This window comes from Alosa pseudoharengus, unplaced genomic scaffold (assembly GCF_046254945.1).
Source record: "Alosa pseudoharengus isolate Yale_2024_CS ecotype anadromous, Long Island Sound unplaced genomic scaffold, YU_APseudo_1.1 YU_APseudo_1.1_scf_7, whole genome shotgun sequence".
NCBI classification, from domain to species: Eukaryota; Metazoa; Chordata; class Actinopteri; order Clupeiformes; family Clupeidae; genus Alosa; species Alosa pseudoharengus.
The window spans coordinates 35,210,314-35,236,727 of NW_027468859.1; the positions used below are offsets into that span (position 1 = coordinate 35,210,314).

Genomic DNA, 26,414 nt, shown 5'->3' on the forward strand with positions numbered 1-26,414 from the left:
TAACGAGAGGACAGTGGAGAATGACAGGAAGCAAGTGGGAGAGAGAGCAGGGGTGGGATCTGGAAAGGACCACGGGGCGGGAATCGAACCCGGGTCGCCGGCGTACGGTGCAGGTGCCCCAGCCACCCGCGCCACAGCTGGGGCCGTATTGCCAACGCATTTGAGTTGGGTTAAGTACATTTGGTACATCTCTATCTCTCTTTCTGTGTGTGTGTGTGTGTGTGTCTGCGTGTGTGTGTGGGTGTGTGATACATTTTTACAGGATGTATATTCCACACTCATTTGAGCCTTAACACAGTCAGGGGACCACCGTCACAGTCAGCCACACACACACACACACACCTTAACGCCACCTCCGCCCCAAACGTTTCATATAAACCCACCGGAGTGGACAGCGTTAACTGGCCCTTGCAGCTGAGCTGCTCTCTCTCTCTCTCTCTCTCAGGGCCCATGAAGCTGGGTGGAAGAATTCCCCTGTTGGGCTGGACGCATAGCTCTTTAGCTACGCCTTGACCCTCTCCAGGTTTTCCAGCCAGAGAGGTGCAGAGGGGTCGGGGGAGGAACGTTGGCGTTCTTGCTGACCCACGCATTGCATTGAGCCAGCTGATTACACACTTAAAAGCCCCCTGTCCTGCTGTAACTCTTGAGTCTAAGTCCACATACTCCTGAAGTTGCAGCTTGGCGCTGCGATAATGGGCCTGGCCCCCACACCGACCACCCCACTGACCTGGAAAAACCTGGGACAGTCAGTAATAGATGGCTGGCTCCCTGAGCGATAGCCTCAACGTCCTGTCTTTGGTCGTTGCCAACCTTGAGTTATGGCCAGTTTGGAGTTACTGCCAGTCAAAGCACTTTTCAGGTCGGATGGACGGATAGACATCACGGAGAGATAACTTCAGATCCAAATTTTATCTCATGGATTGACGTCTTCTCCGTTTAGTCTGGTACATCAGGCCTCATACTTTCCCATCACACCAGCCCTGGATACTGATCAGATAATGGGCTGATTGGACTGTTAGCTTTGTGGCATTCTCCCGCTCCACCCAAGCACTAATCAACTTGGCTTCTCTTGTCTGCCTCCAGCCTGGAGAAGATTACCAAACCTAGATGGCTGCCATGGAACTCTACAGCATCGTTTCATTCAGCACTGACAAGACCACTGTCCTTGCCCAAGTTCAGAATGGCTCAAACCACACCTAAAATAGTCTTGACTTGAGATAGAACACAATTTCACAAGCAAAATCGGATTTTGAAGAAATTACCTTCAGGCACAAGCAAGTCATTTGTCCACATTTTAAGCAGCATCTCCTTAACGATTTGTAACTATTTGTAATTGTTTTGTTCTGCTTTGTTTGTAATCTGTTGTGTGAACGTTCCAGCTCATCTGCTAGCTTTTTTTTTTTGTGTCTGCAAGTCATCAGAGCCAAACGGCAGCCATGCTTGTGATCCCAAAGCCAGAGGTCAACAGAAGTGGAGAACGCACCTGGGAGAGGAGGAGAGGGGAGGAGGAGAGGAGAGGAAAGGAGGAGAGAAGGAGTGGTGGTGGTGGAGGAGGGCCCCTTGGCAGGCCTACTCTGGGTTGTCTCCATACTGAGCGGAACAGGCAGAACTTCAAACCTGCTGACGCTCATTATGTTCTTGGAAGGAGCACTCCTTGTTTTTGTGCCCCGTCTGCCTCTCCGAATCCCCCTCCAGTATTTATTGTCTTTTCGTTCTTTGTGTGTCCTTTCCACTCGTTCATTTTCCCCCCTTATCTATCTCTGCTCTTTCTCTTTCCCTCTCTTATCACACACACGTCCTCATGTTACACTATTGCTTCATTGCGGTGCTTTCCAAGTTAAACAAGAAGAAGGATAGATATGGAGCACCCCAGCCCACCCCCGACCCTCTACATCGCCTCCCCACCCTCTCTTACTGTACTAAACCTAAACCTCACCCATCACAGTGGACTCAAATCTGATGATGACCTAGCTTTAATCGCTAGGTCATGTTTCAGAGGGGTTTATTTTATTGTTTTTTTCTTCTCTCTGTCTTCCCTTACATTCCTGTCATCATCCTGTCATCCTCAGCCACTTCCCATGTTTACAGACCTCCTTTCTGCCTTTCCTCTTCTCTATACTTATTTATCTTGTGGTGTGTCTTCATCTTCAGTGAATCCACATTTCTAATTGCACCCATCTGAACGGTAAATCCCCCTTTTTTGCTCTTCTCCTCTCCCCTTCTCTCCGCCCGTCTCTAACTCTCATCCAATGCTGACTCTAATAGCACCACGGCAAATCATGCCACGTTGTTTTGACAACGCTGCCGGATGCATTTTATGTCTCTCCCAGGCAGGCGTCCGCTCAACGGTTTGTGGCAGGGGACATTTTGCGGTCGAACATCTGAATCCATGTCATTCATTAGCATTGAACCCGGTACAGGACAGCAATACTCCCTGCGGTGGGTCTGTGTTTCTGTGATTAGCTCAGAGTGCTTTATGACTAAACCAGCGCACATTGCTGTACTTACACATCATCCTTTTTATGCCCTGCATTCTTTCTTTTTACAACTCGAAGATCACAGATGCAAGGTCTGCATCCAGGTAGAGTGATTTATTCTAGCGTTCTAATGGCATGTTGCCTCGTTGGTGCTTTTTTTACGGTCTCGAATGTTGTTCGTTCTTTATGAGAAGCTTTATTGCGCTGGGAAGCTGCCATTTCACACACACAATTGCTTAGTGCTGATTGCACCAACCGCAGATCTGTTCACCAGTCTCGTTATTGCAGCCATGGCAAGGCATTATTTAGGAGCAATGCTGAAGACATTTACTCAATGTACTCAAAGTCATGGCCATAAAGGAAACTCTATGAGTGGTTTGCACACTGAAAAAGGTGACTAGACAAAGTCTTTGCAATGGAGCAACTTATTTAATAAGGAGCTAGAGCAGACGTTTCAGCCATCCGGCTATTCTCAATGGCTGAAACGTCTGCTCAAGCTCCTTATTAAATAAGTTGCTCCATTGCAAAGACTTTGTCTAGTCACTGTGAGGGGAAAATGACAAAGATGGACCTTAACCTTTTTGATTTGATACTTGTGTTTCTGTAAGATTTCACACTTTTGAATGGACTCTCCTGTGTTTTATAATTGATACTTCTAATGCAGTGTGAATTCATTCTTTCTGTTTGACACTAATCTAGTTCTTAAAGTTCTTATTAGTCCTTATTATTTGATACTTCTGTTTCAATAACTAATGGTCCGATGGCAAATCATGTGTTGTATGACGTTAGAAATGTTCTTAATGTCCTTGATTCTTAAATAACCCATTGTATTGACCAAGTCATGTGTATGTGCAGAGAGGGTGTAATGATAAAATAATACAATGAGATTATGATACTGTGCGGGGTATAAATGTGTGTGTGAGAAACAACTGATTGTCTCTTGGGTGCACAGACTTTGTCTCTGTATCCTGATTGCCTGATGCTTATGAGACCTCTCTGCGCAGAGATTAATAAACTACTAACAAAAAAGACAAACCTTATTTCAGTTTTTACAGACCTTTAAGCAAAAAATTCTTCCACATCATCTTTTTCAGAGTGCGAACCACTCACACCCTCTTCCACACAGTATTGGTTTTAACATACCTGGACTAAAAAAAACTGTCATCTGAGCGCGACAATACAGCCCTACAAAGGCTAAGAGCAGTATCTGCACTACACAACCTGTTTTTCTCAGTTTTGCGTTTTTGCAGATACTGCTCTTTGGCTTTGTATGGCAGAATACTTCTTTGCATGAAGGAAACTGACGCATTTCCCAGAAGATATCCCTTAGAATCAGTCCATACTTCAATGAGCCAGAATATAAACATTTCCAGGTAAAAGATAACAAATACAGATATGCAATTTAAGCTATTGATTGTGTTTTTTTGTAACAATATATAGGTTGATAACTTGCACCATATGTTTGTTTATCCATAGTTTCCCTAAAAGTTTGCAAATACTTCAAATCTCAGGGAAAATGCCTTTCGGCTTAGAGTTTATACTGAGGTCAGCGGATAAGCAGATAAGATGATGAATGTAACGAGTTGAGCTTCAATATGAAACCAGAGAAAGTATATTTATCTGCTAGCTTATGGAACATTCTCAGGGATAAAGTCCGTGTATTTCACTCAGTGACTTTCTGACCACTACTGTTGTTTACACTGTGAGCATCTGAAAACGTGGAGAAATGTGAGGAATTTGGAGATAACAGATGGCAATATTTTGAAAGGCAACCATCATACCTTGCAGCACAACTGAATTGTCAGTTGCATTCTAGTAATCCTGCACTAGTTTCATACTTTCTCCCACTGGACCCGATTGACATGTTTTGATGTCTTAACTGTGTACACAACACAACAAAAAGTGTAGTTGGAAGGCATGAATACGAACACTCGTGTTGCCTTTGTATAAATATAAATCTGACACTCCAGTTAGTAAGCCTCATGATTTAGAGTAAAATGTGATTTTAATGGTGCATTAAATAATTTGACACGCATTCCCCAGCTGTGGATGACCATCAATTTAATATGGAATGACTTCAAGGCTAATGCTTTGTAGCCTAAATATTTCATACTAACATCTGCATAACTCAAGTTGATCTGTTCAAAACAATGTGTTATTGAGTAGAGAACCTTCCCCTGGTACACACACAGAACCCTTTGAGACAGATTCGTACCTCTTTGTTCCTACAGTATTTATTAATTCAGTAGTGGCTCTAATGCAAAATAATCTACAGTAAGCAAAAAACAAACACACTTTAGCCCACATGCTTAGCATTCTTGTTAGCACCTTGACTCAATAGCTGCAACTCAATGGAGCTCTGTGCACAGGGGTTTGAAGTCACTCCACTAAGGTAAAATAAGAGTTACATAAACGGTTGGGGCCAAAAATGGCTCCAAAAGGGAACAAATTAAGATGGCTGAGATTAAGCTCAGTTTCACGGTATCAAAGTCTGAGGATTTATGAAGGTCACCAATTTGGACTTTATGGATGGGACCTGGGTTCAAATGTAAGCTCTTCAGAGCATATTTCAATGAGTTGTGACGGGTAATAGAAACAGCTATAGAGCCAATATATACTCCCCTTCAGACATTAAAAAAGCGAATGTTGTAGGAAAGTAAAGGATACTCCAACACTGGGTGAGATTCAGCATCCATTTTTCATCCATGACAGTCATGGGTCCCTCTTCTCAAATTTGGCAGTGATTTGCCTGTCTAGGTCATCAATCAGGCTGATTTCTGTCAGTGCACGTGTCATTAAGAGAAAAAAGGGATTCGACTAAGTCAACGGATTTCTGTCCTATACACACGCCATTTGTCATTTACTGAAAAGGATCGGCTATTCCCTCTGACTCTAACACGGAGCAGATTTATTGAGTATCTTACACCTGAGGAATCCATAACGAAACAGTCCTCGTTCACCACAACCCTGTCTTTTCTCTCTATTTCCTAGCAACCTGCATGAAAACCCCTTCTCTCGTTCGCTTCCAGTGACTGTAAACACTCAGATTAGTTACAATCCAATTGCCGGTGAGAGTGGTTTTGACATTACTAAAAGAGCTTTCCCGCCAGAGAGTCAGACAAGACACCTATATCCACCTTGCCACAGACCATGACCGCGCACACAGGGCGTGTTGTATAACCGGACGTCTGCGAACGCTCAAGGCAAAGCATCTGTGTCTGTGTGTGTCCGTCTCTGTGGACAATGGCGTCCCAGGGGGTTCGACGTTATTGCCCGACCACGAACTCTGCACCCACGCAAAGAATGTGGAAAGCTCGTCATGGAGGGGGTTATCTGCCCATGATCCATCTGTTGACAATGAGGGGCATTGTCCCCTCAGGTTTTTCTTTTCTGGGCCGCGTCTCTAACAAACACGTCCCTTTAACACCGAAGGGACGCATGACCACTGACCAGGCTGTGCGGCCAAGCCCACACTGAGAATCAAAGGCGGCCACGGCCATGGCTTTTAATTGGGGCTGGCAGCAGCTAAGGAAAATATACAGGTACAAGGAGGCCCTGGCAGTTCAAACAGCTTTATGTGAACAGTTGCTCGTGTCAAATACGACAGTTACTAGGGTGGCCTACATTTCTGTGTCAACTCAAAAGCATGGAGACGAGGCTACTGCCAAAAGCAGGAACCAGCAGAGGCCTATTAGCGTAGGCCTGTCTGTACCGCGTAGGATGACTTCACACTTCTAAGAGACCATCATGCCTCGTTCTTCTCTTTTCTCTCTCTCACTCTCTCTCTCTCTCTGTCTCTCTTCAGTCAGATTCTGTCTGTCCTGCCTGTTCCTGCCTGAGAAGGTTCCTAAAACTCTCTCTTGTTCTTCCTGTATTGGTGTCAAGGCCTCATCACTGCTTCAAGAGTGTTGGGGCGCACAGGCCAACTGGCAGTGGTGGCCATCATGTGGAAAGGCTGCCGGCCTGATTTGTTGAAAAATGTGCTGGCATATGTGATACAGCCATCATCTGGACATCATTAGGCCCTGATGTAGACCCGCATGAGTCACATTCGACATTATACGCAATATGAACTTGGAGCCTACCAACTGTAAAAGAGGTGTGGGGCAAACCATCAGAGTACAGACCAGCTTGTTATCCTTAGGTGCTAATGTTATATTCTCTAGAACACAGACAGACACACACACACACACACACACACAGGCCCGGGGTGGGTAATCGGGAGAATCGGGAGAATTCCCGGTAGGCCGCTTCACTTTTGGGCCGGTCGGGGGAAAAAATATTGACATTTGTCACGTTAGTCTAACTTCTCTTAAAGTAGGCTACACGTTCCGCATTCTGTTCATGGCACCGTTGCCTCTGCATGGGTTGTAGCCTACCGTGAGAGGGAGTTCTCCCCTCCCAAAAAGATTTGGTTGGGTCCATATAGCCCGTCTTTTCCATAAAGTTTTCTCAGATACGGATAGCCGGGCCGGCCCTACAGTAGCCATAAGCGTCAGGAAGGATGGATGGTAGAAAGAGGCCAGGAGGGACTGAAACGGCCAGGTAGATGCTGCTAAATGTGCATAGCTTCTAGATTAGGCCTACAGACAAAAGTGGCACTGGTAAAGAGAAATGATTATTATTGGGCTAATATTGGACGTTTGTAGGGTTGTCAAGCTATTTGCAAGCAACATATTACATTTCTTAAAATATTAGCCTTTTGTATCCGATTCATAGACTTTGCAGTAGGGCCTATGCAAATATTAATAACAAAACTGAAGTTTGATCTGTGTAGGCCTATGCGGTAAAAATTGTAGCCTCTGAGCAGCAGATCAACCAGTCGACCACTGAAAATGATGAGCCCGAAATTAGTGATGAGGAGGCCATGACTACAGGGGCAAGTAGAGAGGATAAATTAAAGTTATTTAATGTAAGAAAGAGCAAAATATTTATGCTACATGATGAACTTATATGCCTTGTTTGCTTAGAAGAGGGTGTAGTAAAGGAGTAGGCTAAATCACCAAACAACAATATAGCCTACCCATGCAAAAAACATGTAGCCTAAACATTATTTCAATATGCCTTTTTGTGGAAGCGTGGGATAGGCTACATTTCAAAGGCTTTCTTTCTTTCTGTCTTTCTTTCTGTTTTTGTTAACTTGTGGAATATTTTTTGTTAACTTCTCAGTTGAAGTGAATTATTATATAACCTTTACACATTTGTTGAACCATGGTACTAATAAAAACTACAGGATAGTAAGAGCTGAAATGTTGCTTCATTTATCCAATTTCCACCACTATGGAAAACGTGGGCCGGTCTTGGGCCTGAAACTCCCGGGCTGAAAAGTATCCCCACTCCGGCCCTGCACACACACACACACACACACACACACACACACACACACACACACACACACACACACACACACACACACACACACACACACACCCCCACAAAGTGCAAGAAAGGGTAAAAAAGTTTGAATATCTTCTTCATAAGGACATCCTATCTCAAAGCCTGGGGAGTCAGTTACTTTACAGCTAGTATATGTAAGACTGGCTAGCTCTCGGCTAATGAGCTAAATGATGTGATATCGAGTTGTGTGCTGCTACAAGAAAACCATGCTTTGTTGGGGTGCATTCGTAAATTCAGTCTGGCACTGTGAAAATAGACTGTTGTTCTGTAGTTTGAAAAATCGGAGCCTTTCATTTCACCACAAATCAACAAATTATTCAACTGCCTTTATTTTGCACCATTTTTGAGTAGGAATGTATACCCATGGAAGCACCATTATTTTGCTGATATTTTTACTACAGTGACTCACTTTTACCCCTTAAGGTATAAAGTGGTATTATGAGAGAGATTAAAGTGGTTATTTTTTTATTCTATTTCTAATTTTAGCTAATTCCCAAATGTTTTAAACTCAAATTTGTAAATATAGCATACAGTATTTAATATGTCTGTGTCTTTAAAGTGGTTTGTTGTGAACTCATTCCATTAAGAAACCAAAAATACTGTACAGCTAAAGGTCTGTGCAAAGGTCTCTGTTAGCATGGTGTATGCTGAGTCATTGACCACAATACATGGTGAAATGAAAATACAAGGGTGAAAATGACAGAGAATAAATAGGCTTACAATAGCCTTTGACCAGGTGTAGCTGCAAGACTTTGGCTGGTCGAGTGTCAGTGATGTGACTGATGAGGTGTCAGCCCCAGCTAGACCCCAACTCTCCCCACAGCCTCGCATGTCACTGATTACACTTTAATAGGTGTTGGCCACGATGCAGGAAAACCCTTCTACATGCGAGCAGCAAGGGCTTGTGTTGAGCCCCTTCCAACCACAGCAACGGCACAGTGTTGGGACAGGCTAACTGATGCTGATGCTAATGGACTAACTCAATGTTGATAGTGTATAGTGTTTCCTGTTGGCCTGTGTGCAATCCTGCACTCTCCATGTCCCTGTCAAGGTCACTTTGACCTTGCACTCCCCTCTCTCCAACATACCATCAGCATCTCCACTGAGGATCTTCACATTCAATTACGGGTAAAGTCCCGCAACCCCCCCCCCCCCCCTGTGCTCTTGGATGCATAATGAAACATTCCTCCCTGTTTGTTTACCTCAAACATGCGCCACAGTTAAGCTTTCATTGGCGTCGACAACATGTGGCAAGGGGGTGTACAACAGCAAATGCAAACAAATGTGAAATCCTGACCGCCAGTTGTTATTGCTTCTAACAGCCAAATTTCCTCTCACTCAAACTAATTTGCACAAGTGGAACGCTACATTGAGCACAGGCCAAACCCAATTTAAGATTGGCCGATAATCTAACCACTCATCAACACCAAAAAGCTTTGTAGTACCATGACATTCCTCTGGTGACATAATGATGAAAGGGCAATAATGGTGAAAGGGCATTACTTCCCGAATTTTAAAATGTCCATGGCAACCTCTGAAAACAAAGATTAATTTACATTCCTGGTTGGTTGTCTGCTAAAATTGCTCAAAGTCAACTTACAGTATTCTGTTAGACGCCAATGGAGACAGAGGGGTCCTGGAATTTTCCAGGTGAAATGAGACCTAACAGTGAGTAAAGTAGATCTGTTTTCTTTGACATGGCTGAAAAAGAGTAGCCTTTTAATGCCCACTCTCCCAGTCTGGACAAGACAAAGGCTCACGTTAATTTCCTGTTCCTGGGATATAACCTTTATCCAACAACTTAGACGAATGCCTCCCTGGTACTATGGGATTGAATGCATAATTGCCGAGTCAGCCGCTGTCTGGCCAGTTTTTCTAGACAGCACAGGAAAGTCAGAGAGAGACATTTGGACACACACACACACACAAACACACACACACACACACACACACACTCAAATATTCAGAAGTGATCTCTATGGACTGACAGACAATGAGGAGAGCAGTGGCTCCAGAGTGGGCTTGCATGTGACTGTGTGTGTGTGTGTGTGTGTGTGTGTGTGTGTGTGTGTGTGTGTGTGTGTGATAGTGAGTGAGAGAGAGAAAGAGAGAGAGAGAGAGAGAGTGTGTGTAAGGGGGGGTGGAAATGTGGGATTTCAAAACACACGAGTGGTGCAACCTAGCTGCTGGAATGCCCATAAAGTGGGACATGCTTTGTTTGCCAGCACCACACTTTCTCTGAAGTTGAACGCATCAAAGCAGGTCTCCCACTGGTGAGGACGTTGCCGATGCGATGACCCTGCTCCATCTCAGCAGAAGAAGCCTTAAGCCCTCTGTAGTTTCTAAACACCATAGGATAAGACACCTGTTCCTCCATCTACATTCAGTCACTTTCTTTTCCTTAGAGAGTCAAACTTTCTGCAAGGGCCAAAACCAATTCAAATTAGAGCATTAATGAACCACTTGACATATTTGTTTTCCATGTGACAAAAGTCCAACTGTAACCACTTCAGACAGCCCCACATGCCATTTCACTTCGGAGATTAAAGGCTTAATTGTATCAATGTTGTACTCAGAGAGGTATTCGGGGCAAAAGTAGCCAGACAAGCCACATAAGCTTACAAAACAAGCAAAGAACCGGTGCTCATGGGTCTGTGGAGTTTAGAACCGGTGCTCATGGGTCTGTGGAGACTAGAACCGGTGCTCATGGGTCTGTGGAGACTAGAACCGGTGCTCATGGGTCTGTGGAGACTAGAACCGGTGCTCATGGGTCTGTGGAGATTAGAACCGGTGCTCATGGGTCTGTGGAGTTTAGAACCGGTGCTCATGGGTCTGTGGAGACTAAACATTCACCCCAAAAAAGAGACAGCGAAACCACTCTGACACATAGCGGTGGCCTTTTAATGTCGCTATCTATGGAATACTGTCTAGGCAACAAAAACAAATAAAAACCCCTTACGCACAGTTTATGCGAATTCACTTGTCTCCACCCTGTGGTTTTGTACACAACCCTGAGACAACAATCCATGTCACCACAGTGGGGACCATGGCTTATTGGTTGCTGTCTCCGCAGCGTGCCTCACTTTTTGGAGTGCTGTTTTCGCCCATGTAATCATCTCACCGAATGGAACGAGCAAAGCAAACAACTCAGACGGCCATTCGCGGCATCCCTTCAGAGCGAGCCGCATTGTTTCATGGCCGGAGTCCCGAATGCCGTCTCCGAGTGTGTTGTGTTTAATTAGCGTCCCTGCCACAAAAACAGGCATGCCAGTTGGCATGCCAATTACGCCATCGCCTTTTCAAATGGAGGACGCATGATTCAACTCCACCCTCTGGAGCTATTGGAAAAGGGACTCAAAGATGCTGTGTTCGCGCATTAGGAGACCCTTTCAGCTGCGCTGTAGTGCACTGGAAAAATTGACTTCTCCATTGTGCCTTCCCAGGAACAGAGATGTGAAGTGCTCTGAAAGGATTGCCCAAGAGCGCTAGCCTGTGTGTTCATAACGGCAGGTTTCTGGGAGGTCTTTGTGCTTCTCTTGGCATGCTTCGGAAGAGTAACTCTCAAAGTGGACGTTCTGGGAGAGCAACGGCATTCTGACCCTCTTGGGGATAACAGATGCCTGCAATGTTCCCTGTCGTTGCCACCTACTGGGCACTCACCATTGAGTCCTCGGATGAAAATGAACTTCTCACTCTGTTAATTGGAGATTCACACAGATTCATGAGGCTGGTTGCTATACCACAGCTCTACAGTACAAATGACCACTTTAATCCATCCGGAGTTTAGATGGTCATTAACATGCCATTTAATTGTGAGCACACAATGAAAATTGTGTGTGTGTGTGTGTCTGTCTATCTGTCTGTCTGTCTCTGTGTGTGTGTGTCTCTGTGTGTGTGTGTGTGTGTGTGTGTGTGTGTGTGTTTGTTAGTGTGTCCTAAGCCATCCGTGACTCTTGGTGGGTTTCATTGAGCTGGGGCAGCCCCACTGTTCTACGGCTAAAACATGTACACATCCTCTCTGTAATTAGTGGGCAGAAACAACAGGAGGTTGATGCAGCACAAAAATTAATTAGAGGGGGGGGGGGTGTTCTCACCGCAAAGAAAAGAGGCGCTGACCGACAGCCCTGTGGGGGGCTTCCTTCTCTGTTGCCCCGGCAACAATTGTTTACTAAATGTCATCCTGTTGAGGGGCACACTCAGGCCCCTGCTTATTGAACGCATACATCACGGAATGAGACGTAACTCTGACAGCGGAGGATAGAGTCGTTTTTTTTGTCTCTCTTAAAGTCGTGGAAAGGTCTCCAAGATGATGCTTATAAATAGCTACTTTGAACGCTGCATGAAGAAAATTATGTTTTTTATGCGGGTACAGGCTCATGTAGAAATCTAATGTGGCCCATGTGTTTAAAATTCATGAGAATTTTGATCACATATCATGTTATACTTCAAATACAGTTCCTTGAGGTCTCTAATGCTCTTCAGAAGGGATAACATCTGGTCAGTCAAATGTCAGATCATTGTTATTGTTTTAGAGCCTTGTCTGAACTTGAACTGACTAGCCTATGCTGTCAGGTTTTAATAATTTGAGCTGAGACAGTCAGCTTTTTTTGTAAGGGGGTCAAACTTAATGAAACCCTCCCCAAGTTGGCATGGACACATAGATGTCCATCTAATCTGACAGTATGGTGGTTGTGTTGGCCAGAGTAGAGGCTGCGTCAGGGCAGATTGTTGGGATGGTGCCCAGTTTGACTTCATAAGTCCTACTTGGCAAACCAAGCCAAACAGCTAGATCTCCCAGAACAAATCTACACAATCCTACAAGGCATAGGGCCTGCCATCGATTGAAGGTTCTATACCATTGTCAATGTTCACTGTCATTGGCTAGCCGAGGTAAATCTGAAATCCAAGAACCAATGGGGGATAGGATTAGCCATCACTCACCACTCAGAGTGAATGGGAAGGTGCTGCTTCTTGGGCCTGTAGTAAGTGCACTCCTGTTTGTGTTGGACAAATAAAGACCAGTTCTACTGAACAAAACCAGTCTGCTAAGTTTCCCACATTAAAAACATTAAAAAAAACCTTACTTAAATTACAAGCGGCAATAGGACTGCAAAAACAAATAAGCATGAATAACTATGGGGCATGGGCAAAAGAACTGTGTGTCTTCCAGCCATTGAGCAAGCCATAAACTTCCAAGTTCATTTTGTTGCATTTGAGCAATGCCTTAGAAAGGATCTGTCAACAGGGCAGCATTCATCATGGTCTCCTCAAGTTTAGGGACATTAAATGTAGATGCATTAACAAACTACAAAGGAACATTGTGCATGAAAAGACATGTGGACAGGAAGCCAGTGTATTGGGAAAGGAACAAAAAATATGAAGAACAGTTCCCACTTGAGATGAAATGTGTATCATGCATAAAAAAACAAAAATATTCTCCGGAAGAAAAAGAAAAAAAAGCTCCTTAGACAACAGTGCAATAATAGCTCCAGTGATGTCTGTGGAAATAAATGTAACAGTCAGTTTTCGAATGAAGTTACATAGAAATGTATTTCACCTGAACAGCCCTCATTGGGGCTCAATAGGCCCGGTCTAAAAACAATTTCCTCAACAGAACAATAATAAGCTGCCATACCAGTAGAAGTGGCACAGCCTTGATCCATACCAGTCTAGACGGGGACAGGAGACAGTCTGTGAGCTATTTGGACACCTGCAATCCCTTTTCCATGAAGGTGAATTGCGAGACCACAGAAAACAATCTGGTTTTGCCGTTACCTTGATCAGTGTCCAGGGCCGTGTGGTGGTGAGTGGTCTCTTTTGTCCGTCTCCACTACAGTGTTTTCTGTTCCCTGCCATTTCAAAGGAAGTCCTCAAAAACTGGATTTTCGATTTTCAGTCGAAAGCGCCGATATCTGCACATCGTTTGCCGCTGTAACACAATGACCCATAGGCGCCGGCTGGGGCCGGGCCAGGTGGCTTATGGGAATTTAGCAGTGGGGGAGAGAGCGCTCTAACGAGGAGGTCTTTCTTTGTGAGCACGAGAGGGGAGGAGGGAGAGAAATGCGCGGTTGTTTTCATGTTTGAACAGCCCAGCAGCGCGTCTTTGATGGACTGCTCCGCCACTTGGCCAGAGTTCCACCCAGCCGGCCAGCAGGACATCCTGAGGAACAAAGCCCATCGTCCGAACTTGACCACTTCAGGTTTTAGTTTTCCTAAAAGAAGCCAAATAGGCCTCACCCAAACATACCTGGAACCTGAACATCACCTTGCGCAACGCTGTCGGAGGAGATACATTAGAAGGGGATGGGGGGGGGGGATCTGATAACACTCAACTCAGCAAGATACTGTCTGCAAAATGTCTTCTAGTGTCGTGATTTTTATTGAAATATATCCTTTAGTTTATATTTAGTTTATATATCTTTTATGTAGTATCTTTATTCTGTGTAATATCACTGTTTTGTGAAACTGAATTCTGTAGTATGTTCAGTGTGGGAAAGGAAGACTGGTTTAAGGGAAAGAGCAGACCTGACAGAAAATGGCATAGATAAGGTTTGGTGCCAGGAAATGTAAGCAAAACCTAAAGAATGGCACAACCTAAAGAATGTAGGAATAACAGGATGAGGGCAAAGGTGGAGTACCATATATTACTTGGTCAGTTATCTGTAAACAGAGTGGGTTTTGTCTGGGATGACTTGAAGGGGTATAAAGGCTGGACAACAGCCAGATGATCACTGCTCACTGCTCACTTTGCTTAACTTTGCTTTCACTTACTTGCTTGCTTCACTAATGCTCCGGAGTGCATTAAAGCCATCATCTGCAGTATACATCCATGGTGTGCGGACTTCTTTTGAGTTTGTATTATTTAATTTGGATTTGACACCACACTAGTGTTAAACTGAGAGCTGTTGAAATGGTGTGACACTGAATACTCTGGGAAAGGCGTGTATTTTCAACCTTGACAAACAGGCAAACTCCTACAAGCCAATATGAACAAATACTGTCAATCTCAGCAGGATATGACATCAGCTGAGATTAAACAGTCTCTTAGAGGGGGTGTGGCTCTCATCAGTCCCTCTTGGCCTGAACAATAAACACGGAGGAGCAAAAAATAGATCCAAATACGACATAGGCCATTTCAACACCGAGTGGGCAAACATCTAGTATTGTGCCAATCCCATGCGGCGAGGCTCGGGGTAAATGTGTGTTGTGGGGTGCTGTCCAGATGTCAGACGTTTCAGCTAGCTCATTTCTCAGCCTCTGTCAGTGTGTTTGACACTGCTGCTATGAAAGCACGGAATAGCTCAAGACCGGCATCACACTCGAGAGCTGTTCTATAGCAGTCAAACCCTATAGTATAGATTATGGAAAAAGCACATTGTTTCCCCTGGTTAGTGTATATTTTTTTATCTTGCATTACATATTCTCAATTATCCGCTGCACTGTATTTCTACATAAGGAGACACTTTCCGACTCATAATGCTGGTGTCCGTGACGTAAGACATTGCTGACGCTGGTTTGCTGGCCTCAGTCTCTCCTTGAGAACACAAGGTAATGCGAGCTGTTGCTTTCAGTGTAGGTGACTTTCTACTGGCCTGGATTTCAATTCATTTGTGGGTTCTCTGCATGATGAAGCTGCTCATACTTTGCTCTACTTTACAGTTAGGTCTTTTGGACATTAAATTAAATAAATACAGAAAAACAAAAGAAAGGTTCCCTGCTTTATTATCAGCTGTACGTTGTGCATTAAACACTCCTGAAAGGGCTTTCTTAAAACATTTGCAGTTGGAAGAAAGCAGGCACATAAATGTTAAGACAATAACCTTACCAAGAATGTTCCAGTTGGAAATGACCATTGTGTGCTGTTTTACTCTGTTTGTCTGTCTTGAAAACAACAGCAAGACAAACTACAAAAACATCCTAAATATTCTAGCACACTTTAGGCCATCCAGCCATAAGAAATAAGGGGTGAAATAACATGTATAAACAGCTCTGCTAGAGTCTAAACAGCACATACCCCCCAGCTAGTCTCAATAGTCTCCAACCACTTAGGACATTTTCATACTTTTGAAATACAAATCGACTGTAAACAGGATGGCTGCATGAGCCCAGTGTGATTTTGAACCATGGTATCGATTACTATATATTCACGCTCAAAAACTTCTCCATCTCTTTAGCATGACATTTTGAAATCAAAACAGCACGACTGCTCCTTCCCGAGCAAAAGCCTCGGAATTAGACTGCCACGTCGAAAGGTCACGTCTACATGGACGTGTCATCTTACTGATAAACAACGTGAGCGCCATCAAATTCCCATACTTGGAAATGTTTGAACAATGTCATTTCCAACGTCTTTCCAACATTCTGCCTCCCATCACAGGCACCAGGCACATAGAGGTGTCCTTTGCCAAACAAGGCCATTACTTTCACTCGTAAACATGGGGTTCAAATGTGCCACATCTTTTTCCAGGCACACTGCACAGTTTATACAGAAGAGACAGAGGAGATCCCAGAGGTCATTAAAGCACATAAAAACACGCAAGCAGCGCTGAGAAGCACCTTAAACCGGTATGGCTTTCTAGCCAATCTTGCACGTAGGCCAGCTAAACTTTAGCTGAGAAGCAACCCCAGGAGGGAAGACTTTGAACTTGAATGAGAGCCACTTGGGGTCAGAGACTTCCGCCATCGCATGCTGGGACTGCTTTGGTGTTACAATGGTGCTTTCAGTGGCTGAAATCTCTTTCGCTACGATGCTTATCCGATTAAAGGTTATTGCAACTGGACGCTCAACTGCCCCACCACTCTTTCCCCGGCCTCTGTCTTTCACTTTGTTTTCTTTGTTGACACTGTTGTTGTAACATATGTGCACTCTTCCCACTTGCTACAGTATGGATCTCTGGCTTTCATGGCTGCGGATCAGTGCTGGGGCTTTAAAGAGGCCCTGTCTTTCACAGTGTGACAGATGTGGACACGATTTACAGTTCAGCTGTGCGGCAGCTGCGTTAGCGTGAGTGTGCCCACTCCAGTGACCGCACAGTGGCATGGTGGGATTGGAACCCACTTGCCCGATACTGGACACTCGCTCTCATGATGTCACAAAACAACAGGCTCTCTCATAGTGGAATCATCGGAGCTTCTCAAGCCATGCAAAACACACAACGTGGTGTTGAGCAGAGCGTCACTCTGGCACTGGATGGCCTGCAGTCTTTCAGGACTGGGTCCAAACACCAGCACATTCCCCCCACACAGCAAAGCTTTGTTCAATGTCTAGGAAATCATCAAAGCATGAAGACAGTGACGACTGACGAGTTTGCTTGATGTAAAACCAAGAGAGCAGACTTTCACTGACAAAAGATGTAGTCATACCCTGGATTCTCTTCCTAAAGGCTGTGAACTTATGAAGTACGCCATCTGCAAGACCTCTCTGCATGTTCTCCATCTATGAATGGATCTGACACTACAGGGGTCGGCAGAGTCTGCATAATGGGTGTACAATTTGATACTTGCATACAGATACGTGGAAAATTCCTCAGGTCCTCCAGGATCTAGACTCTCTGCCACCCCACCCACCATGCTCAGTGCCCCACGCAGACAGACTGACACATTTAACAAGACATTTTTATCCAAAGGTCTCAGAGTAGTTGGATAAGAAGGCATGTCTTAGCTGAGCTGCTGGCCTAATGCTCAGTGAAGCTCTCCAGGCTCCTTCCTGGACAGGGGCTTCGGTGGGCCCCGGGGTTGCAATGTCACATTCTAGGCTGAGCCCCGACCTAGTGGGCTCCTCTCCCAGAGTCTCCAGGTGCATGCTGGGAAGGGTCCGCAAGGGGGCCACCTCCCTCCGCACCGGGGACACATCTCGGGGTCACATGCGAGATCTCATAAATATTTAAGTGTGAACATAAAATGGAAAACAAATGTGGATTAAAAGGTGGTCTGGGTGTGCTTGTGTTCACGCTGGAAAGTTGGCAGCGGATTGAAAGCGTCGGGTTACAACTCTCTTACAGCTCTCGGATGATCTACACTTCTTTTGGGAAAGGCCATCTGAAAGCTGCACTTTGTTGATTCGCAAAATCATTCTACCACACAATAAATTGCTTAAGTGTCTCTTTTGACAGTTGGCGTAGTGACACATTTTTCTCTGTTTTTTTTTCTTCTTTCTCTCAAGACACAAAACTGTGTCAGCCCTTATATATTTACGCAGTGACTTTGCTTAAAGCTGGCCATTAAATCTGCCCGAGATAAGTGCCCCTTCATCCTTCCTTGGGTTGTAACTCTGCTTTTGAGACCCTGGAGAGCCTGTGGGAAATTAAAGAGGGATTAAAAAAAAAAAAAAAAGCTTAGTCGTCCAGATCCCCGCTGTTTGCAAACTCGAGAGAGCATTAAGTCACAGGAGTTGGTAGAACATCAAGCCTAAGGCCATGGCATCAAGATGAGTCAGCACAAGTCGATGTGACCTGCTCTAAACGGACAACAAATGTTGTTTAGTCCTCTCCAATAAATGTTATGTTTTCTGGACAGCTTGTCAAGGCTCAAATGCATATTTCAAACTCTAATGAAATGGACAATGAAAGTACACCGGTTGAATCTCACAATTCCAATCAAATTAGCAACACTTCAACTCTAAAGTGGCGACTATTAACGGCTAGTCCTGTCCGGAAAAGGCCATTTCTTCTGCATGTCCCTGTTTTGCAGTGCTCTTTGTAATAAGTGAGGTCCCATTCACAGGACACACAAAGTATGTCTCAGTACATGTGAGGCCCAGAGGATCCCTCTGCATGGCCGGCGGCTAAAGCTCTGGCATTCGCCCAACTGTGTCAAATCATGGGTGGATTTTAAAACACACACACATGTCCACACACACACACACACACACACACACACACACACACACACACACACACACAAAAGACTCTCTCTCTTTCAAACCTACACACACACACACACACACACACACACACACACAAAAACAGACTCCTCCACAAAAACTCCTTCTCTCTCTCCAGACTCCTTCTCTCTCTCTCTCTCTCTCTCTCTCTCTCTCTCTCTCTCTCTCTCTCTCTCTCTTTCAAACCTACACACACACACACACACACACACACACACATACACACACACACACAAAACAGACTCCTTTACAAAAACAGACTCCTTCTCTCTCTCTCGCTCTCTTTCAAACCTACACACACACACACACACACACACACAAACAGACTCATTCTCTGTCTTTCTCTCTCTCTCTCTCTTTAAAACCTACACACACACACACACACACACACACACACTCACACACAGATTTTTGCAAAGGATGAGAGCAACAGCTTTGACAGTCTTGATTAATGACAGTGGACATTCCCAAGACTACCCACTCCAGGATAGCCCCTCACTGATGCTTCAGCTACACATGGTCAAGATCTGGAGCGAGGAAATAGGAAGAGAAAGACACCAACCACGTCCGTCCACCCAAGTGGCCAGCCTATTCAGACAGGGAGGACAACACACTGATGGGACCACGACTTCTCTTCATTCTCGGACAATACGGCAGGAGGCCCCCGGGTGTGGCGCTATGGGTGTCCGCTGAAGCACGAAGGGGCGCCGTCGAGTCCTGGTCAGGTGGTTCAGTCCGCAGCATTGCCCACCAGTGAGGAGCAAACCCCCACGGGCCCTCACCAGAACGCTCCGTCAAAACGCCACGGTAATCCACTCCATCATTTACATGACAGGCGGAATACCGAGAGAAGTGCGGGGCTCCGTGATTTCAGCTGCGGGAAGGCTTCACAACCTCAGTGAGGTGTCTGTCAGTGGGAATTACCTGAGGAAAATGGATGTCTTTAAGGTCACAGGCGTGTGACGGCAGACTTGGGACGGGATGCCAGTGCAACTTTTTTTTTTGGAGATGACAGCCTGTCCATGATCAAAGTGCTTTCTCAGAAACCTTTTGTCCAACGGGACATTTTGTAGACTCTCTAGACACGTGCTTGTAGCTAGTGCATTCGACATGAAAACTCCAACAGACAACTGTACGGGGGGAAAACAAAAACGCCTAGTAGGAAGGCAAGCAAAAAATAAATGTTTTAATGTAGAAGTAAGCAAAGCGTTTTCCCATTTCCTCCCGTCCCAATCTGCTGGGAGGGCTGATGTCATTCACTGGACAGGGCTTGGGACCAGGAGAGTACGCATGAACGGCCAGATGGGCCAGAGATGAGGGCTCCAGACCCAGAAACCCAGATGCTCGCGCACATCCACAGCCAATCTGTGTGAAACTCCAGCAAAGCTAATGGACACTTTTAGTCGCACACAAACGCCACACCCTCAGTGTGATCAAACGTTAAGGAGAAGTTAGTGGACATTTGTCCAGAAGCCTGCAAATCATCATCACCACTGTTGTGGCCCAAATACTCATAGTATATGCCATGTTGTGTATTGTGCTGCTGTTACTCATAGTATATGCCATGTTGTGTATTGTGCTGCTGTGCTGTCTGCTATTGCTTTTGGGATGATGTCCTTCTAAAATAGGTGCACTACAGTAAACTGAACAATAAATACACTATATAATGTAGGCATAAAGGGAACCTTACAATTAACTACTGGCATGCTGTCATTTCAATCTGACCATCTGGAGGAGAACATTCAGGACATCTGCTTTGAGGACAATGGAGCAACAACAACACAAAAACTGACAGCCATATAAGGTCACCTTACCTGCTATGCAGAGGCCAAGAATGCTCAAGAGGACCAGGATGTACAATGACACGATGGCGTATTTGATGGCAGACAGGGAGTTGAGGTGGCCACAACAGCTATCTCCCTTTCTCCTCTTTGAAGAACAGGCTAAGGGGACACACACACACACAAAAAGAAAAACAATTTACCTTAGCAACCCCCTCGAGTGAGAAATGTTATATAAGACCTTGCCTGAGGAAATCATGACTAAGAATGGGCAGACTGACACCTCCTGAGGTGTGTGGATTACAGATGATCACTTCACAGCGCTGCTTGCTGTTATTTCACTTCATTCAGATGACGGTCAGGCTGTTTGGAGAGCTTGTCTTGTTCATGAGTCATGTTCCCATGGGGCCCTGTGAGTGTTTTGGTCAGTAAAACTATTTGTTTTATTGCTTTCAGGTGCAGAGTATTCTATGGCTAAAACCCTGGAGTAAACAAGCATGGCTTCAAAAAACAAAAACAAAAGCGAAGCGTAATTGAATGACCACTTTATATGAATACCATGACATGATGGCAAGAAGAAAGAATCACATGCAGATATGTTTAATCTTGATGATCTGTGTCTGCAGATGCTTTGTAATGCTTTTTAAACAAAATGCCTCAATAACAGGTCACGGAACACGGGACAAACAAACATTAGAGTGAGCGAGTGAATATAGTTTAGCTTAATGGAACTTAGATTTTCATCTTTGGGGGATGCAATAAAACGTGGCCCTCTCATCCATCCCATTTTAACTTTGTTTTTCGTTCGGCTCTTCTCTGGTGTCCTGTGCTCTACTCTGGTGGTGAATCACGCCCCTGTTGTCTTCCTACCCACAATGCCACTGTCTGCCATGTTTCAAACACCCCTGTTGTCTTCCTACCCATAATGCCACCGTCTGCCATGTTTCAAACTCTGCTGTTCTGTTATTGTACGTGTGCCGAGAAACAAGGAAAAAAAAAGAAAAAAAGAAAAGCTGCTGTTCAGGACACATTGTGTATGCCATTTATTAACACGGGCCCTAAACTGGAGCAGTCACACACACTCGGGGCTCTCCATCCGTCAGATCTCCCCCCACATAACCTCCACCTAATGGCTGCAATAAGTCATTAAAGTGCTTAGAGTGGCTTTCAGCGGGTCAAAGATGATCTCTGGTCTCGGACTGCCATCGCTGGAAGTTATGCTTGGGGATTTTTTTGGGGAGAAAGGGTGGGGCTGTTTTGGAAAGATGTGGCCCTGATGAGAGCAGAGGGATTACGTTTCATTTGGGGAGTTTATTGAGTGAATGTCAGCATCAGCAGAAAGCCAGGCATGCAAAAAACAAAACACACACACACAGTCCACAGATCTGATGTGAGATGAAAGCAGAACGTTTACGACTTTGGATGGGATAATAAGCCACACACATCTGATCCACATTGAGAGAAATGATCCAAGACCTTTTCTAATGGTCCAACACTGTTCCTCCTTTCAAAACCACTGGAGGTAGGTCTATGATAGACTGACGTGCAATACTTCACTGTTAGTAACAAAGCATGTAAAAAAGATCCAAGAAGTACATAGCTAGTTTCAACAGACATTTTCAATTGTTTATCTGAGGATAGATTTGCTTGGCATAGCATCCCCTTGTATCCCCTATCATACAGCAGGCCATGGAGGACTAATTAATCACCCTTTCATTCGTCCCATAAAAGGAGGGAGAGGGAGAGAAACAGAAGAGAGATACAGAGAGAGAGATACAGAGAGAGAGAGAGAGAGAGAGAAGGCAGCTCAATAAAGGACAAGCAGTCAACCTATTTTCCATAAACATACTTATGCCTTCTCGGCATCATGGTTTCAATTGTCCCAAGATGGGATGATGTCATGCCGGCAGAGACAGCGGCGCAGGCTCTTGTAGCTGCACACATGCTGGGACGCTGGACTCTAAACGCATAATAATATCCATGCAGAGGAGGGCTGAGGGAGGAGGAGGAGGTTTGCGAACAAAAAACACACACACTCCACCCCGAGTGATGAGATACACCTTTTTCTGTTGCCTAAGAAAAACACAGCTGCTTTGGTCACACATGCGTTAAGACTTAACTGTTTGGAGAGTGGTTAAGCAATTTAAAGGGCTCTGGCACCTTGAGGCTTACATCTCTGGCTCTGGGCGTAATGCACTGGGACTTTTCTTGGACATGGCACATTGCTCACAATTTGTGGAACAATTAACAGTATGTTTATGGTATGGAATTCTGGTAAAGCATAATGTATGAGCCAAAACCATTCCTTACAAGCTATATACTATATGTAAGCATACCGTGCTAGTATACTTACTCCCTGAAAGAAATCACATTGTAAATAGACAATGGCAGCCCTCTGTGAAAAGCCATACACATTAGGCTTGAATATCACTGTAGAGTCGGTATACAATGTTAACCCTTATGCATAAAACATTGGGTGCTAATTGTTTGCAGTTGTGTGTCAACTTGAATTAAGGGGGTCCACATTATTTGTGGGAGGATGTAAACAGCCACATAAAATGTACAATGAGGTCTGGGCATGGGAATGATTTACGCTCAAATGAACGTCATGTCTGTTGCTTGTTTCAAGTATCCAGGCAGTTTAGGTATATTTTATGACAATGTATATTGTATATGCTTTTGATATACTTCCAGAAACATTATGTAAAGTGTGACTCAGTGTTGTTGTTACTCTCAATGTCTCATACAAACAAAGATGAATAACTCATACACAGCTCAGCTAAACTTAATATAGGTGCTTTGCCTTAACTTGAGGTGCTTTATCTGCTGTACCCTACTCCATCAGTGCTCTATAGTTCCAAAGCTGGCTAACCATACTGTCCTGTCTTATATGTTGTGTTATGGCTTACAGTACATGTCACTATGCCTGCATGATGAAATTGCCCTTTGGCGATATATATATATATATATATATATATATATATATACACAGTATATATACTTTTTTGAATTGAATTGAACTGAATTGTGTCCAAAATGGAGAACAAGAAGCTCGGCAAAACACCTGTGCAAGCCAAAGCTCTCATCACTCCTTGTGTGAGGAATCAGGGCATGACCCCCCCCCCCCCCCCCCAGCCTCCAACTGACCCCCCAGCCTCCAACTGACACCCCAGCCTCCAACTGACCCCCCCCCAGCCTCCAACTGACACCCCAGCCTCCAACTGACCCCCCAGCCTCCAACTGAGCAGCTTTAGTCCAAGTGTCATATTCCCCCATATTTATTTCCTCAATTAGAACCTGACCCACGGTGAAACTGTGACTAACTTGGTGGAACCAGCCGTGTTTGCCCTCGTTGCCATGACGACACCACCCTGTGTCCAGCACCAACGGTGCCGTGTGGTATCCGAGACGCAAACCGAGGAGGGCTGATGTGGCGTAATTACTGGGAAAGTCGAGGAAGGCCACAGACAGAGGTAGACTATACTGGAGTAAAGTGGTACAGTAAACAGACCAGCCGCAGGTCTTTGGAAATGCCATCATAGTGAAAAAGAATCTCCAAATGTGGCCTTACACTCTTCACACAGGTTGAGTTTGGAGAGGTTCCGTCCATCGTAGGCCTCCTCGTAGAACGAGCCGTTGTCCCGGTCCTGATAGGTACTCAAGTACATGGCCTTGTTCTCCATCCTGCAACAGAAGCAGAGCAGTAGGCATGACATAATGCCATACATCAAAACCAGACAGTGTTAACGACTCTCTCCTCTTGTGGTCCTTTTTATAGAACAATAGACACTTTCAGAGATACATGGGCCAGAAGAGGGCTGACCACACCACTGGCACCTAGACAATTTACAACACGCTGCCAACGCGCAACATTCTATCCAAATGCAACATACTGACTCCAGGACTGCATTCTGCAGTCACGTTGACTGCCCGCTCCTTCCAATACATTTATAGTGATTATAATCAGTATCAGAGTGGCTGGCACCCCCTTGGCAACTCCTTATTATGAAGGAGACTTCCAACCCTTAATGCCTTTTAAACGTGGTAGCTGATTTTTTTTTCCACAGTCTGTTGTCCTGAACGACTTGGAGAAAGTAATTAAACATTAATCACTGCCAGAGACGTGAAGGGCTGAGGGAGGGAGGAGAGAGATGAAGAAAGAGCTGAAGAGAAAAAAGAACGGATGAATGTGATCCAGAATGAGACAGAAAAGAGTTTAAACGTTCCAATAAAAAGCTTTTGGCTGCGCCTTCACTGAACAGTGAAGGTCTCATATCGTTCTAACGGGGCCCTGAGCCTGTTTGGACATGTTTATAAAAAGGAGAATCCCGTCAAACTGTTTTTAACTGTGTTTAAACATTAGGACTCCTAAATGTCAGTATGGGCTGATCCATTTCTTTAGCCCTGCAATGAAAGAAAAAAAAACATATGGCTGTAAGTGAATAACTTTCTCTCTCCCACTAGGGAGTGGCAAAACACTGCAACAGCTGGACAACAAGCCTGGGGTTGATAAACTCCTATCACAACAAACACAAAACTGTATTACAGTATAAGTCACACAGTCAAATGCTATAAGTTAGAATTTAGTGGCAACTTCCAATGTTGTTGAAGCAAGACTGGTTTTACTCTTTCATCATCAAGAGTGTTGTTGAACACGGAGACCCAGATCCACGCATTGCTGCCGTCAAGTGCTACCATGAAGGCCACGGCCAAAGACCCTCCACAAACATTCCTGCCTCAACAGCTGTTGGGGCAAAGGACAGAGACAGAGAGGGAGAGGGAAGGAGAGGGAGATAGAGAAGAGGGAGGAGAGAGAGAGAAACCACACATTCCTTATCCATGTCCTTCCCACAGTTATGGTGGGTTAGTTGACAGTCTGCAGGTCATGCATGAGCAAGAAAGAGAGAGAAACAGAGAGAGAGGGAAAGAGGGAGAGAGAGGGAGATAGTGCCAGAAAGAGAGAGAGAGAGATGCTCTCTGGCTGAGAGCACAAGCCCTGCTGTGATAACACCACAGCATCATGCCTGCCACACAGCACTGCCTCGGGCCACTGAACGGCCTCCACCACATGAGACGGATCATCTCTCCTCTAAACAAGTGCAGCCTCTGAATGGGGCTATTTTGAGGGTTTCAAAGCATTTAGAGGAACAAAAGTTTGAGTGAAACCAGAGAAAAAAAAAGATGAAGCAATCAATGGGGCTCATGAAATAATGACACCCCACACCACACTGCCTTGTTACTGGGCACACATGTCGGGGTGAAATCAGTGAAAGCCGCAGCCTTACTTCAGTGGAGGGCTGCCATTAATAGCCCTCGCTCTGAACAAAACGTAAAGTACAGGACTGGACGAGGGACTGTTTAGCAAAGTCATTAAAAAGCGCTCAGTCTGGACTTTTTCATTACGCTGGTGGGGGAGTGAGGGAGGGAGGGTGCTGCATGTTGACATTTCAGCTCCAGCCTGACTCACACACTTGTGCTGCTAGGAGACGACCTGCGGGGTGATGACCACCCATCAGTGTTGGCCGAGAGGAGGACATGGAGAAAGAGCACCCTGTCTCAGCCTTATCTCGCTCGTTCAAATCTGTCCTCTTGACTCCGGTTCAAAAGGTCGCGCTCTTGCATCGCCTTATCGTGCGGCTATTTCTCACTGTTATGCCAAAATCACCTCACACGCAAAAACAAGTCCATCTATCCATTTTGTTGTTCCGGTGGTAGATGGAATCTCTGATTCAAGCTGACCGGTACCAGATAAGGTCTTTCAGGGTCAGCCCTATCGGAGCAGTGTCTTGAGCCCTGGACTTGTTGTCCACACTGCCCGGCTCTTGGTCTACCTGACGTTGTGCAAGTTCCTGCTGCTCTCTGCAGACCTGCAAGCCT

The 26,414-nt window shown here is 45.0% G+C and overlaps 1 protein-coding gene across 1 annotated transcript in view; it reads right to left on the minus strand.

The window, feature by feature from the left end:
• The window catches only part of scara5 (scavenger receptor class A, member 5 (putative)), a 51,324-nt gene that overhangs the window by 23,830 nt on the left and 1,080 nt on the right, over positions 1 to 26,414 (minus strand). The window contains exons 2-3 of the mRNA XM_076272318.1: positions 24,109 to 24,221; positions 20,571 to 20,699 (exon numbers count right to left, since the gene is read on the minus strand). Of these exons, the coding sequence (XP_076128433.1) occupies positions 20,571 to 20,699; positions 24,109 to 24,220 (241 nt within the window). The 5' untranslated portion in view covers position 24,221. The remainder of the gene's footprint in view (positions 1 to 20,570; positions 20,700 to 24,108; positions 24,222 to 26,414) is intronic.